The 15,203-nt window shown below is 44.5% G+C and overlaps 2 protein-coding genes across 10 annotated transcripts in view; one reads left to right on the top strand and one right to left on the bottom strand.

Annotated features, from left to right (window-relative positions):
* SON (SON DNA and RNA binding protein) overlaps positions 1 to 4,201 on the bottom strand; it is a 31,761-nt gene extending 27,560 nt beyond the window's left edge. For 7 of the 9 annotated variants that reach the window (XR_005065675.1, XM_037040567.1, XM_037040565.1 and 4 more), the window contains exons 1-2: positions 4,065 to 4,200; positions 688 to 854 (exon numbers count right to left, since the gene is read on the bottom strand). Coding sequence is in view for 8 of the 9 variants with exons in the window: in XM_037040567.1 (XP_036896462.1) it covers positions 688 to 854; positions 4,065 to 4,141 (244 nt within the window). In the remaining variant the exon portion in view is untranslated. Of the gene's footprint in view, positions 1 to 687; positions 855 to 4,064 lie in introns of all 9 variants that reach the window. The other 2 variants (XM_037040570.1, XM_037040572.1) reach the window with 1 other exon arrangement.
* An 875-nt stretch (positions 4,202 to 5,076) lies between these two features.
* GART (phosphoribosylglycinamide formyltransferase, phosphoribosylglycinamide synthetase, phosphoribosylaminoimidazole synthetase) overlaps positions 5,077 to 15,203 on the top strand; it is a 30,486-nt gene continuing 20,359 nt past the window's right edge. Inside the window, exons 1-6 of the mRNA XM_037040576.1 lie at positions 5,077 to 5,156; positions 7,299 to 7,478; positions 10,363 to 10,458; positions 10,897 to 11,071; positions 13,893 to 14,004; positions 14,735 to 14,803. Of these exons, the coding sequence (XP_036896471.1) occupies positions 7,334 to 7,478; positions 10,363 to 10,458; positions 10,897 to 11,071; positions 13,893 to 14,004; positions 14,735 to 14,803 (597 nt within the window). The 5' untranslated portion in view covers positions 5,077 to 5,156; positions 7,299 to 7,333. The remainder of the gene's footprint in view (positions 5,157 to 7,298; positions 7,479 to 10,362; positions 10,459 to 10,896; positions 11,072 to 13,892; positions 14,005 to 14,734; positions 14,804 to 15,203) is intronic.

Raw genomic sequence — 15,203 nt, 5'->3', positions numbered from 1 at the left:
GGTTTTTTTTACCATACCCTACGCCAAAAATAAAACTTAAATTTAAAAGACTTTTATTGGGCGGGGGGAGCTGGGATGGGAGTAAAGGGCAGAAAACTGTACTCGAACAATTAAAATTTTTAAAAATTAAAGAAAATGACTTTTTATAACAAAAAGCCATACCCTATATTTTCCAGAACTAAATTAGGATTATTAATTTTGTGATCATAACACTTTCAGTTCTAAGCATCAATTCCAAAAATGCTACATATCCAAGAACTGATTCCTTTATATTCACTGCAATTATAAGAGGGGTAGATGCAAAACAAGGCAATCTCTACACAGTTTTTAAAATAAAACCTCCCAGGGTTTTAAAATCATTACAAATGTGGTTCAGGCTTCTGTGCCTTCCAAAATGGACATTTAAACAATCGTTAACTAAAAACCCACTTTCAAAATCCTGGCACTGAGGCACAATACTAAATCAAATAAAGTCAATCCACCACCAAAGCAAACAAGTTCATAAATGTTTACATTTCAGTACACTCGTATCTTCAAATGAGTCAAAGTCTTCAATAGAACAATTAATCTGAAACTTTGAAGTTTTAGATATAATGAACATTTTAAATACCATACATTCAAGGAAAATACTTTTAACCCTTTTAAAATCTTCAAGTTTTTTGAGATAGCTGATTATTTCCAACTTACCTGGTTTACAGCGTAGTTCTGTATCTAAGACCCCAGAAAGTACTTCCTCTATCTTCTGAACTATTTCTTCATTTGGTAGGCTCCTGCCAGAGGCAACTGCATCACCTGCCTGGTTTCCTTCAATAGGTGTATTTGTTTCACCATTGAGCTGGCCTTCACTCCTTCCACTTGACAAGAAAAGTTTTCAAAATTCATTAATACTTTTTACCACATCATACAGTAAGTTAACATTTGTAATTCAATTGATTAAAACAACCTCATATTAATATATTTCACCATTTTTGTATTTCTTTCAGGTGCTATTTCCTACTAGTATTGTTTCCTTAACACTATCTACTAATAGTTGTATACTTTCTTTTTTTTACAATTAAAGTTTTCAGAACTGTGAAAGTTAAAGTCTTTGAAACAGGTTTCTAAGTTTATCTTTTTTAAAAAACAAAATACTACTGGAAATATGAACTAAATTAGATTCCAGTTACCTGCATATTTATCTATCTCAGGACAGAAAAGTCATCGAGAACAGAAGCTATAGCTACTATAAAGCCACACCTGTCCATGGATCACTGTCATCAACAGTGTCATGGACATAAAAGAAGACATAGACACAGGTCAAATAAAAAGGGTAACACGTAACCTCTGATCAGACTTCAATTGATCAGTTAGTAAAATGACAAAAAGTTTTAAAACAAAAACACATTTATACCATTTTACCCCATTATCAAATATCCTAGTATTAAATTTCTGGAAACCAAATCAATTCATGTAAAACAAGTGATAATTCATTTACACCAACAGTAAATGAATGAATGGCTTATTCTATTTTCAGTTCACAGGGCCAGAAATTTTTAATTGAGGTAAAATCAGTGCATGTGTGTGTATATATAAAAGTTTCAGGTGTACAACATTATTATTCAATGCCTGTATACACTACAAACAGTCAACACCCGAAGTCTAGTTACCATCCATGGCCATCCAACTGACCCCATCACCCATTCCTCCCTCCCCAAACCTTTCTCATAGCCACCAACCTGCTCTGTGTATCTGAATGGGTTTTTTTGTTCATTTGTTTGGGTTTTTTAGAAGAATCTTAACAGACATAAAAACATGTCACTTACCTAGTCATTTTTACTATTTTTTATAGATGTCCAAAACTGTTTGAAAAAAAATTTCAACAATTCTTTTAACTTAATCTAACTTGTTTTAGCTAAAGAAACAGGTCGAATAATTATGCTCCACTACTTTACAGAAGTCTGAACAGTCAAAAAAACCAAACAAACCAAAATCAATAGTTAACTAAATGTTATTAAGGAACATTTGATTTAGTACAGTGAACCATGTAATAATGGTTCAAGTCTAATCGTAAACATTTGTTGACTATGACTGTCACAAGGTTCTACATTTTTGAAACCCATTTAACCCTAACATAAAACTCTAAGATCGGCATTATTATTCTGATTTTATAAATGAGGAATATGAGACACAGAGAAGACAAGAAACCTAGCTGAAGGTCACACAGCTATCAAGAGGTGAAGCTGGTATTCACAACCAGAGCTCACAGTCTTAGCCCTTATCCATACATAACAATCAATTTTAATTATCTAAATGTCCATCTCCTTACCCAAACTGACAAATGTAAAAGCAGATGGGAAAAATGAAAAATAAAGCTCACTTAAGTGGCAAATAATCAAAAACCTGTTTTTTAGACTGATAATGTATTACAAGTTACTTGAGAAGTTCAATATTTCTCTAATGATAAAGTGCTTTGTTTAGTATTATTTACTTACATTCCTTCCGGAGTTCTTTATTTTACACTTTCCTAAACACTTATACACACATAATTACCTCGTAAAAAAAGCAACATATTTAAAAAGTAAAAAAGTACAAAAAAAGTCTATGAAAACAATCATCTTAAAGCGATGTTATTTATCTCAAACACTGAAATAAGATTTCAAACACCTAAATATCCATCAACAACACATTTCTACAACAGAATTCTACAAAAAATTCCCAATGCAATACTACTAAGGATAAGACATACTTATTTACAATACATTTTTTTGGAAAAACCCCCAAAGTAATCACATTTTACAAAACACATGTTCATCTATGCACAGAGGAGGGGGAAAAAACAACAGAGAACATCAATAACTAAATAGTGGTTTTCCAATTTCCTTTTTCCCCCCTTAGATTTCTACAACCAAACTTATTTCCTAATATAAAAACCGATTTTTAAAGAGTGTAACAGACTACAAAAACAAACTATTACTTAGTGCATGCACCTAGTAATGTTTTCAAAAACATATATTCCCTTAGCTCAGGTCTTCTCTTATCTTCCAAAAAACACTAGCATGTAACACAACTTAAAAAAAAATTAGTGAGCGGATCTATCTCCCACTTAAAAAAACACAACAACATATCCTCTGAAAATAACAATCCTGATCGTACTAGTGACCCTACGTTACTTCATTTACAACTGCGTTTTCGGCCGATTTTCAAGTTCACTTACTGCTCTCGCTCGGAACTTTTAAAATACAACTAGCAAAAACATCTGAACTCGAAACAAGCACGCACATTACACACCGCGAAAACACAAAGACAGCCAGTGAACAACGTGACCCGCGCTCGCTTCCCTTCGGGGTCAACAACAGTCCGTGCCAGTCTCTTCCCGTTTACATTCTGTGGAACCCAGTCCGCCAGCAAGGCCAGACGGGCATGTTTTCCGCGGACGTCCACCGAAGCGAGAGCAGCAAACAAGAATCCCCGTCCACACCGAGCCCACTTCCCCAGGCTAAGCCGGGAAATCACCCCTAATCCAAAGGCCCCTCCCAGCCCCACCGCGGCGACTCCGTCCGAGGGGCCGACATCAACCTGAGCTCCTGTACTTTGGATTTCCAGTCCATCAGAACGCTCCCCGGTGAAGACGCCCGCCCCCGAGACGCCCGAAAGCAGGACAAAGCGGATGCAAGTTTACTTCAGAAACGGCCGGCGGAGACCCTTTCCGCCGCGGGCACCGGCCGGCGAAATCGACGGGGAGGGGGAGGGGACGCGGCGACGGAGGAGGAGCCCAAGAGGAACTAGGCCGCCGCCGGCGCACGACCAGGCCGACCGCAGCGAAAGGGAAGGGACGAGCCAACGGGGGGGGAAGGAGAGCGTCTTCACCCGGTTCCCGGAGGGGAGTCGGGGTGAGGGCGGAAAAGGCGAAGTTCCGCGCTGGGAAGGGAGCGGATGGGGGGGGTGGAAAATGGATCCCAGGCCCAGGCGGGGCCGTAGCGGGGCCTGAGGCGAGGAACGACGGCGCCTCTGAAGAGAGGTGCCATGGAGGGCTACGCGGGGCCCTATGGCTCCCTTGGGGGCAGAAGAGACTGGGAAGCGCGTACCTGGAAAGCTCCTGTTGAATTTCCCGGAATTTACTGACCACGAACGACCTAAAAATCTGCTCGATGTTGGTCGCCATGGCGTCCGCTCCGTTCTCTCAACTCCTCCTCGCTAGTCCTCCAGGCTCCCAGAATGCCTTGGGCGGAGGCACAGCGGCCAATTCCGCCTGTCGCCGTCCTGATTGGCTTCTGTTGGAACGCCCGGACCGGCACGCTCCGCCGTTGGGCCAATCAGTGAGCACGGGCCTGCTGTCCTTCTCTGTTTCTGAGCGGCTCGGGGAGAGGTGCTGACGTTTGCGCCGCGCACGACTCTGTCCGCCATGTTAGTGACTGACGCAGGCGCCATTACAGGAGAAGTCTCTCCACGAGACTTTTGTCAGCTTGGTAGTCCCCAGCGGTGTGTGGGGGAAGCTTAGTTGGCTTCGGCAGCTAAACGCCCGAGATTAAATGGCATGAGCAAAGGGAGCAAGAAGGGCAACGGCCCCAAGTTGTTCAGCAGGAAACTGAACCCGGAAAAGCATTCATTAGCGCCCGCCCCCACTGAATCAACACGAAGAATATGATTTTTCCCCACCTCCCTATGATATTCTATAATCGGGTTTGTTTTGTTTTGTTTTTTAAGCAGGAGGTCTCGAGCGACCTGCGTTCAAAGCCTGGTGAATTCTGGGCAGGAGCCAAGTGAATTCTCTCTGTCGCTGCTCAATTCTGACTCGTTAACACACTATTAGCTACATGTGGACCAGTGTCTAGGGTGTCCCCCTCCTCGAGCTGAGGATCACGAGAAGGAAAGGAGACGTCGGGTAGCACCTGACCCCAAAATGTTAAATCGTAAACGCGCATGAACTGGACGGCTCTGCCCCGGTACTGAGGCCGCGCCCGAGAGCGGGAGGGGATCGCACTCGGTTAATTCGCTGCGGGGACCACGGTACCAGCTGACCAATAGGGAGGCGAGGCCCCGCGGGTGGGCGGACCCAGGCGGGCGCGCCCGGGATCCCTTTCGGCCCACTTCCGGCGCGGCGCGCGGGCGAGAGCGGGAGTGCGGCGGCCAGACTGCCTGCGTCCACCTGTCGGCGCGTGAGGTCTCACAGCCACCAAGTAAAGTACATCTGTGCTTGGTGTGGGATTTCCTGTTAGGAATTGAATGAGTCCATAGGGAAGGGTTTGGCTATAGGAATTTCCATCTTGTTTTAAAGTGTCGTGGGTGGGGGTAGACCACGTGCTTTTCCCTTTTAGCAGGTTTACATTGGATCTACCAGTTTTCCCTGCTTTCTAAGATTCGGGGCCTTTTGTATATGTATACTATTTTAGGTCATAAGCCTAGGTTGCCTATTTTTTATTATGCACCCATTGTCTCTAGCAGACAAGTGCACACTCTTGCATTTGTTCTGTGCTGTATATTACTCACCAAGTCCGTTGAAATCCAGGCCTTACCTGGCTCTCTCATCTCATTATCTACTCGTTTAGATGACTGAGGCCCTGCAGGAGCCGTCCCAAGGGGATGGAGTCTCAACCCAAACACGGGCCCCAGAGCCAGTCACCCTCCGTGTGGATGCTTCAGGCCGAGGCATCGCCTCCCCAACTACATTTAAAGCTGTTTATTTCAGAAATTTTAACACACGTGGCAGATCTGTGATTTCCATTAAACTAAAATAGCTTTTACCTCTCTGAGATGATCATTTGGTAATTTTTCTTAGGTTTTCAGTAATCACCATCTCAATTGTTAACAGTGGCTCCACCGCCTCTAACTCTGACTTCCAGCGAGGTCCTTAACCCAGTTCCTCAGTTTATCTGCAGGGAGGGATGGTAACTAGCTACCTCATAGAATTGTTCGGTTTAAGTGGGATAATTCCTGATAAGCACTTGGAATGTATCATCCAGCATCCCGTGAGTGCTGGAAGAGTGTTAGTTTTTTGTATCATCACCTTAGAGATTTTTACTTAAATGTGTAATCCCAGCATCTCACAGGAAGTTACAGACTTCAGTTTTCTCTCTCCTGTTACCGGTTTGCCTTCTACATAATTAAATGTCTTCTGAAAATTACTAAATTAATGTGGCAAATTATTGGGGGGGTGTTGCTCTTTTCCTGTTAGAACTTTTTCCTATCCCTGAAGTATCAATTTTGATAAAAGTACATAATAAAATGTAACAAGGTGGCATTTACTGTTGCTGAATGTCAGAAATTGTGCTGATTGTTTATATATGTTATTTAGTTCATCTTTGGGTAGCCTTACTGTAGGGCAAGTTTTCTTCCATCTTTTAAGATGTGAAGAAGTTAAATCACAGGGGCAGCTTACCAAGGTCACACTGCTCACGGCAGTTGAGAGATCACTGTTGCACCTGTCCTGCTCAGCGCCAAATGCCGGGACGCCATGAAATGTGTTTAAATTGGATTTCGTGCTCCTTTCCCACTTTCCTAACATACTGTACTAACTTCTTAAATCAAGGGTCAGCAAACTGTGGCCTTTGTGCCAGTCCTTCCTGCCACCTGTTTTTGTACAGGCCATCAAGTAAGAATAGCTTGTACGTCATTAAGCATTTGGAAAAATTAAAGGAAGAATGATGTTTTTGCAGCGTGTGAAAAATATAAAATCCAAATTGCAATGTCCATGAATAAAGTAATTGACACACAGCCCTGCATATTCTTTACAAACCTCTATCTGGTTTCCGTTGCTTAGAAGCAGAGGCCAGCGATCTGTCACCTGCAGCCATGGCCTGTTGTAAGTTTTTATTGGACATGGTTGTGTTCAGTTACTTGGGTCTCGTCACTGGCTGCTTTCATGCTATGGTGGTGGCACAGTTGCGTAGTTCTAACAGACTGTGGCCCTCAAAATCTGTGAGACTTCAGGGTTTCAAAACAGTTTAAATTCTGGTCTAGATTTAAAACATCAGGATTCATGTTTAACTGAGGCTTGGTGATTATTATATCTTGTAAAAGTGAAGCCCAAAGAAGGGTTATTAATCATGGGAGATTCTTTTTAAGTCAAGAAGTCAAGTCATCATGTCACTCCTTCCCTTAGCTCTCTGCTCCGGTCTGCCCCATCTTACAAACCTTCCCTATTCCTCAGGAATACAATTGTATTTCTCAAATTACAAATCTTAATTTTTTAAATGGTTTTATTTCTCAAGACGAATTGTAATTTTTTGTACTAGTGAATCGGTAGCGTCCATGATATTTAGAAATTGTGATTACTGAAGTATGTGCATTCTGAACCGTCACCTGTGGTTTTCTTTCTGCAGTTTCCATTTTCTTCGGATTCCTGTTTGCAGGCAGCATGGCAGCGCGAGTACTTGTGATTGGCAATGGAGGGAGAGAGCACACGCTGGCCTGGAAACTGGCACAGTCTAACCATGTCAAACAGGTGTTGGTTGCACCGGGAAATGCAGGAACTGCCTGCTCCAAAAAGATTTCAAATGCTGGTAATCCTGTTTTCAAGTGGGGAGTGATAGTTAATAATGATAAATGACAAACTCTTAATTACATCTGTTGTTCATAAGGTCAATGGCTATGCAGATTTGAATGCTTTTCGTAACCTTAAAACTTACATCATAATTTGAATACTTTCCAGGTATTATGAATTGAAGGCATACTGCTGTTCAAAGTGTACCATTTCCTTAGCTTAACTTATTTTGAACCTTATAAAACACATCCATTTAAAAAGTCACCCGAGCCTAATATAGGTTAAAGACATTTTTTTAAATTTATTGATTTTAAGGGGTCAGCAGAGAGAGGGAGAAACATCAATTTGTTGTTCCACTCCTTTGTGCATTCATTGGTTGATTCTTGTGTGTTCCTTGACTGGGGATTGAACCTGCAACGTTGGTGTATCGAGACGGTGCTTCAACCAGCTGAGGCTGGTTGAATGCTGAGCCCTCAGCCAGGGCTAAAAGCATTTTAATGTACATTATGAGACATGAAAAGTTGAGCATTTCTATCGAATGTCAGTGTTGGCCATTCTAACTCCACAATAGGTCTCAAACTTTATCCCTTCAAGTGGTAAAAAAAAAAAAAAAAAAAGACCAGTTCTTATGTTACATTAAACCCTTCAGTGACTTCCCATAGTACTTAGAATAAAACTCACACTCCTTAATGGTCCTTACAAAGCCCTCTGTGACCTGGCCTCTGCCTGCCTTCCAGTCTGATCTTTTATACCCTCTGTTTCCTGTTTGCTGCTCTGTCTGTGAAGTCAGTCCTGCCGGCTTCCCAAACAGCTGCCTTGGACTTGGCATTTGTTCCCATCCCAGCATGACGGGCTGCTCATTATTCAGGTCTCTCAACTTACATGCTACCTGTCTCAAAGGAGTCTTTTCTAAAGTTTCTGCTAAGTAAAGCACGTCCATACAGTTTTATTTGTTTTCAATTATGAACTATTGTGTCTCTTTTAACTTTTCTGTTGTATGTCTTCTATCTTCATTTCCTCCTTATAACATAAGCTCTTGAATGTAAGCCGTATGAGAGCAAGGAACTCGACCGGTTTTGGGGTTTTGGGGGGATGGTTCTTTTTGTTTGTTTGTTCGCTGTTGGTTTTGGGGGGGTTTGTTTTGCTTGTTTTTTTTGCACTGTGCACCCTGCCAGGTACCCTATGTGGCATGATCTGTATGGAGAGAACATGACCCAGCAAGCTGCAAACTAGGAGGATAATTGCATATACAGAACAAAAAATAAGAATAATAAGAAAATAAGATGATGCCCTGGCCAGGGAACTTAGTTGGTTTGAATGTTGTCCTGATATACCAAGGTTGCAGGTGTAGCTCAGTGGATTGAGTGGGGCCTACGAACCACACGATCACGGTTTGATTCCCAGTCAGGGCACATGCCTGGGTTGCAGGCCAATTCCCAGCAGGGGATGTACGAGAGGCAACCATACATGGATATTTCTCTCCCTCTCTCCTTCCCTTCCTCTCGAAAGATAAATAAATAAAATCTTTAAAAAAAAAAAAGAATCAACCAATGAATAAATAAATGAGTGGAACAACAAACTGATGTTCCTTCCCTCTCTGTCTCTCCCCCCCTAAAAATTAACAAGTAAAAAACTTTTTAAGAAAATAACATGAAAAATAATATCTGCTCCCCTAGGATCTTCTTAGTTAGGGGTGAGATGTTGTAGCTGCTTATTGAAGAACTGTCACATTCTATTTGGAAGCAACTGATATCCTGCAGGCCAGCCCATGAAAATCTGGGATTGTCATGAGGCTGCTGCCACTTGCAGACACAGGTTAGGTGTGTCCTCTTCCTCTTGCCACTGTCTGCTCCGCAGAGACGTCGGCTCTGCTCAGCCCAGTTGTGTTTGCAGCCACTGACCCAGAGTGCGTGGTCCTCCGTCCTTGTGCCTGCACGTCCCGGGTGTCGTGTTGTGCAGAGGAAGTGGAGCTTCCGCTGCCTGAAGAGGGGTGATCCAGATACGGGGAGCAGGAGGGCGCCTGGAGGAGAACCCACGCTTAGTATATGGTTGACCCTACTGCCTAGAACCCCCTCGAGGAAGCTTCCCCGGCTTATAAAAGCACGGTCTTGAAGTCACTTAGTTCTTGGCTTGAATACCTCTTCACAAGAGCACCCTTCTTGACAACTAGAGAGATTCCCTCTTCACCTCGGATCAGAGTTGACTAACTTTTCACAATTAGCCGTTGTTTCCCTGTATTTATTACCCAACACTCCCACAGTGGAGTATAAGCATCCTAAGTGTAAAGACCCTGTCTGTGTCAACGTCTTAACCCGGTGTCCAGAGCAGTCTCTAGCACATGGTGGTTCTCAGTCAGTCCTGAACGAATGGCATTGAAAGACCAGTTTCTGAGTATAATGTGTGATACCCATTTGTTTACTATGCAGTCAGTTCTTCTGACATGAGCCCCATGGGCCAGAAGTTGCTTTCCAGCTGTTTGGGAAGCTTCCTGGTACGTTCATCTAACTGGCTCAGCTGCAGCTGAGGGCTGAGCTTTGTTGGTTAGCCTAATGCTCTCTGTTTTGACTGTCCCCATGAAACTCGTCAGTACCAGGGAAAGGAAGCCAAGTTCATGGGCATAAGAAAATATAGCACCTCGTTTTCAATGTGATACTGACTTAACAATGTTTTGGGGGGAAAGGGTGAAGGGTTTACAGGAACAACCATAAAGGACACATGGACAAAAACAAGCAGGAATGGAAACAGGGAGTGAAGTGGGGATGACTGGGATGGTGGGGGCGGGGCAGGCAGAAAACTGTACTTGAATAACAATACAACTTAAAAGTATTTAATTTAGAAAAACCCATTGTTTTTTAAAAACAATGGGCACTGAGTGTGTATTTGTTTCTCTTTGCTGTTCACAGCCATCTCGATCAGCGACCACAGTGCCCTGGCCAAGTTCTGCAAAGATGAGAAAATTGAGTTTGTAGTTGTTGGACCAGAAGCACCTCTGGCCGCCGGTAAGTCTGCTGCTGTTACAGTATGTCCAAGGGGGGGTGTCATCATCTAATTCAATTTGTTTTAGAGATAAAGATTTCTAATGTAATATTACACTGAAAAAGTCCTTTCACTTTCTTGAGATGTTTGTATTTTAGATTTATTTTTCCTCAAGTATCAGAAATGTGATGAAAGAGAAATCAAATTTATAGCCATGGGACCATTTTGTATGTTTTTATTGTAGTGTCTATTTAGTGATCCATACATTTGAATATAACGAATAACTCCCGCTGATTTGCATCATGTGTTAGTAGCCTCTCGTATCCTGTAGACAACATGAAAATCTTAACGGCAGCCATCTGCTGTGTCTCAGTGCAGATGTGGTCTGGTCCTAACCCTTCCGACTGGAAGGGCACCATAGGGCCCTCGGCTCACCGGAGGCTGCTCGCTTCCCTCCGCAGGAATCGTCGGGAACCTGATGTCTGCGGGAGTGCGCTGCTTCGGCCCCACAGCAGAAGCAGCGCAGTTAGAGTCCAGCAAAAGGTTTGCCAAAGAGTTTATGGACCGGCACGGAGTCCCAACTGCACGGTGGAGAGCTTTCACGGAGCCCGAAGAGGCCTGCAGCTTCATCAGGAGGTAGGCTAAAGGCCGGCTGGCTGTGGAGGGCAGCTGTTTGGTGTGGTGGTTAAATATACCGGTCACTTTTCTGTCCCCAGGTTATTATTAGGTAATTGTGGGGCCAAGAAACTCACTTTATGTTGGCTGTCATTCTTCCAACATCAAAATAAAGTGGGGTTCTGTGCGGACGTGGTACAATCTTGTGGCCTTGCAGACATTTAGGTGCTGAGGGTGGGCTTGGAGAAACATCGGTCTGTTGTTACACTTACTGATGCATTCATTACTGGTCGATTCTGACCAATCACCGGGATTCAAACCCGCCACCTTGGAGTATCACAGTGATGCTCTAACCAACTGACCTATCAGCCAGGGCAAGGTGAATTTTTAAAAATATTTATTACTGGATAATTTCTAGGGGAGAAGATACATTGGTTTTGCACTCATGCACTGGTTTCACGGCCAATCAACATACTTGTACATGGTGGCGACTTACAAAAATAAAGGATATTGATTTTTTTTTTAAACAAATAATTAACCAGAGTGAGGAAATGTCACTTGTCAGCCTCTGCTACCCCCGCTCAGCTCTCGGTCATGAAATCAGACAGCTTTGTCTGTGAATGTGGACAGGCACATGCCTTTTCCCCCTTTTTAAAAATATTTATTTTTGGAGGGAAAGGGAGGGAGAAAGAGGAGAGAAAGATCAATGTGTGGTTGCCTCTCCTGCACCCCCCCACTGGAGACTGGGCCCACAACCCAGGCATGTGCCTTCGCTGGGAATCGAACCAGCGACCCTTTCCTTCACAGTCCAGCGGTCAATCCACTGGCCACACCAGCCAGGGTGGCCTTGCCCTTTTGTGTTGGCCCCTCTCCCTGTGACCTGGTATGTGTACCATTTAGTTGAGTCAGTTTCATTCTTTTTTTATTTTAAGGTTTTATTTACTTTTAGAGAGAGGATAAGGGAGGGAGAGAGAAAGACAGACAAACATCGATCGGTTGCCACTTACATGCCTACGACCAGGGGCCTGGCCCACAGCCAAAGCGTGTGTCCCGACTGGGAATCGAATCGGTGACTTGCAGTCTAGTCTGCAGGACACCGCCCAGCCCACTGAGCCGTACCAGCCAGGGCCACTTTGTTCTTTATTCACTCTGAGTCCCACAGTTTCTTACACACTGAATGGTATTTCCTGGTAGCCAGATGCCGTGGGCTGGCAAGGACCCTGTTACTCATTTTCTGTCCTTCCATATTCCCGGTCTTCCTCAACAGCAGAAGTTACCAGCAAGTCATGTGTACTTGGAGCAATGGTCTGTGTGTCCATGTCTGTGTTGTGCTTACACAGCCACGTTTTTTAGCTGAAAAAGTTTTATTTGTACTATGCATAAACAATAATTTCCAGTATTATTCAAGGAAATCTTGTTTTAGCCATTTTCTTTTCCTTTCTATACAGTTAAAAATAAAATGAAACTGGTGCAATGGCCATTTAAAACTCATATCCCAGGCCAAAAAATACAAATAAAATAAAAAAGAGCGGTATTCTGTTGCGCGCACTGCTACGTGAGTAACTTCAGTAACTGCTGGTGAAAGTTAGAACTTTACTGGGATCTTTGGACAAGATTTCCCTTTACTCGTAGAATGCTTCCTCGTCAGTGACGCCCACTGTGGGGTGAGCCTGTACACTCACCTCATCTGTCCTCCAGACCCCATCCTGCTCTTCCTCCTCTTTTGGGCCAGACCTTCAGATGTGAAGTAGCTTCCAGTTGAGGAAGGGTCCATCCATAGTTGAGCTTCTGAAGATCTTCCGGCTCCCACTGGAAGTTGCAGTCCAGGAGGGAAGCTGCGTGCTAGAGCTTCAGGGCCAGTGAGAAAGCCCACAGCAACCTTGCATCGGTTGGCCTCGTGGGTCACAACCCTGAAAACTCAGTCACCCTGTGCGCACCTGCCCTTTGTTAAAAAGAGCAAGCGATGTGAAGGGAGCTGAGCTGTGCCCACCAGGGTCAGCACGGTGCAAACAAGCCACAGTGAGTGGGCAGTGGGATTCACGTCACCAGAGGTTGTAGAGAGGGGGCGGTCAGCTTTCAATTTCATTTTAAACACCACATTACAGAAGAACTATTTCTAAGAATAAAAGGGGTTTTGAGAGAAGAATAAAAAGTATCTAAACCATGGAATGACGCCTCTTTGTGCCTGATAAACTTCAATCACGTCTTTTCCCTCCGTTCCCAGTTGCCTTGGAGTGTGATTATCAGCGATTCTCTGGCCTTCAAAGGGAACCCGAGGGAGTTTGCTGAAACGCCCTGTCTTTGACAGTACGATTCCTTGAGTTTCTTGAGATGGGTTGTCATTTTCACTTTGAAGGGCGACTCACTGCTTCTCCAGTGACTTTGAGTTTAAGGTGTTCCTGCTTGTGCCCTTAGTCCTCATCAGGAGGTTGTGTCTCCTCGTCAGACGTGGTGGTGACGGTGGCTTCCCCCCAGGGTCGCACACAGCAGTGGCCTCAGGCAGGCAGCACCTCCCTACCATGGCGATTGCAAACATGATTCACTGCTTTGCATCTTAAAGACGACTCCACGCCGTCTGCCCAGCTGCCTTCGTCTTCCAAAGATGTTGCCAGTGTGATCTCATAATGATTGAAAGAAAAGAAGACCTGTGTGCTGTGGTCACAACGAGAAGGAATGCAAAGGGGGGATCTGGTGGGCCGCACTTCACAGTGGGGTTGGCCTGATCAGCATCTTCTTTCTGCTCTTCTCTTGCTGCCACGGCACATCCTCACGGAATCCCAAAGTGTCTTGAATTTTTAAACTGCGCAGGCCAGTTGGCTATTGAAGATGATTCTCTTCACAGTGCGGACTTCCCGGCCTTGGTGGTGAAGGCCAGCGGCCTCGCAGCTGGAAAGGGGGTGACCGTCGCCTCGAGCAGGGAAGAGGCCTGCAGAGCAGTCCAGCAGATCATGCAGGTCAGTCTCTGGGAAAACGGAGTTTCATGGTCACGCTGGGTACTGTTCGTGACTTTCAGCTCTTAAGTTCACAAAGTATTCTGCAAGATAAGGAAAACAGGTCCCACAAACACAGGGAGGTTACTTTTCATGGCACTTTGTATTACAATCCGTCCCCGTAAAAGAGTTACAGCACACCAACATTGACAGCTAAACGGTGACTTCGTTCTTTGGAAGTAAGTTCTAGCATCTTGTGCTGCCTGCTCCTGAAAGGTGGGACACCCTCAGACAGGAGAGCATGGAGAGGACTTCTCAGTCGTCCATGGGGACCGAGGTCCTGGCCCTTCGCACCCCACAGCTCGGGAGGGGAGCACGAGATTAATGTACTCGCCTTTCCTCCCGGTTTGCCATGGTTGCCGCGGCATTCCCCTCCTGCAGACGTCTACCTTCACAGACTTTCTGCAGGGCGATCGTCGCAGGCAAACGTATCATTATGCTCGGAAGTAAGAACTAGAGGGTTTGGAGAAGACCTCTCTTTCTGCTTTGCCTCCGTCCCCACCCGCACTAGCTAGCTCTACGTCATTGCCGCTTTGACAGTAGGAAGCGCTCACCTGTCTCTCCGAGGCTCTCGGAAAGGGAAGTTGCAGTGCTGGCGTGTTGGTTCATGATGCAGATGGTAGCAAGTGGCAGCCAATTACGTGTATGTTAAAAGCTTACAATTCACATCTTTTATTTTTTAATCTATAATAAGGATAAAACCTTTGGAGCAGCTGGAGAAACCGTTGTCATTGAAGAACTTCTTGAAGGAGAAGAGGTGTCTGTAAGTGTGTTCGACTCCCAGACCTCTGCGAAGTGCACGGAGCTGCGTTACCTGCCTGCTGCGGCCCAGATGCCTGGTCCACTCGGTGGTTTCGGCTGACGGCGCAAACCCAGCGGTTACAACGGGACGTGCACGTGTAGTATTTGGGGTGCACATGAAAAAAGAATGCATCCTCCTTTAATCATCCCCGGTGTCTCAGTGAAGGAGTTGGACTTGTATCCAACATTTAAAGAGGGAAAGGTTGAAATATCTTACTTGGAAGGTAGTTGGGTTTTCTGCCTACCCTGATTCTTGATGTAGATAGTTCAGGGATTTTTACATTTTAACTCATTTTACTTTAAAAAAAGAAAAGTTCTCCTCTAAGAAGGGTTGGGAACATGTTCCCCTTACTAGTTAACCT

The sequence above is a fragment of the Sturnira hondurensis genome, unplaced genomic scaffold (assembly GCF_014824575.4).
Source record: "Sturnira hondurensis isolate 20B ecotype Veracruz unplaced genomic scaffold, ASM1482457v3 Scaffold0002640, whole genome shotgun sequence".
NCBI lineage: Eukaryota > Metazoa > Chordata > Mammalia > Chiroptera > Phyllostomidae > Sturnira > Sturnira hondurensis.
The sequence above is the reverse complement of the archived record's forward strand: the minus strand, read 5'-3'. Positions and strand labels throughout refer to the sequence as shown.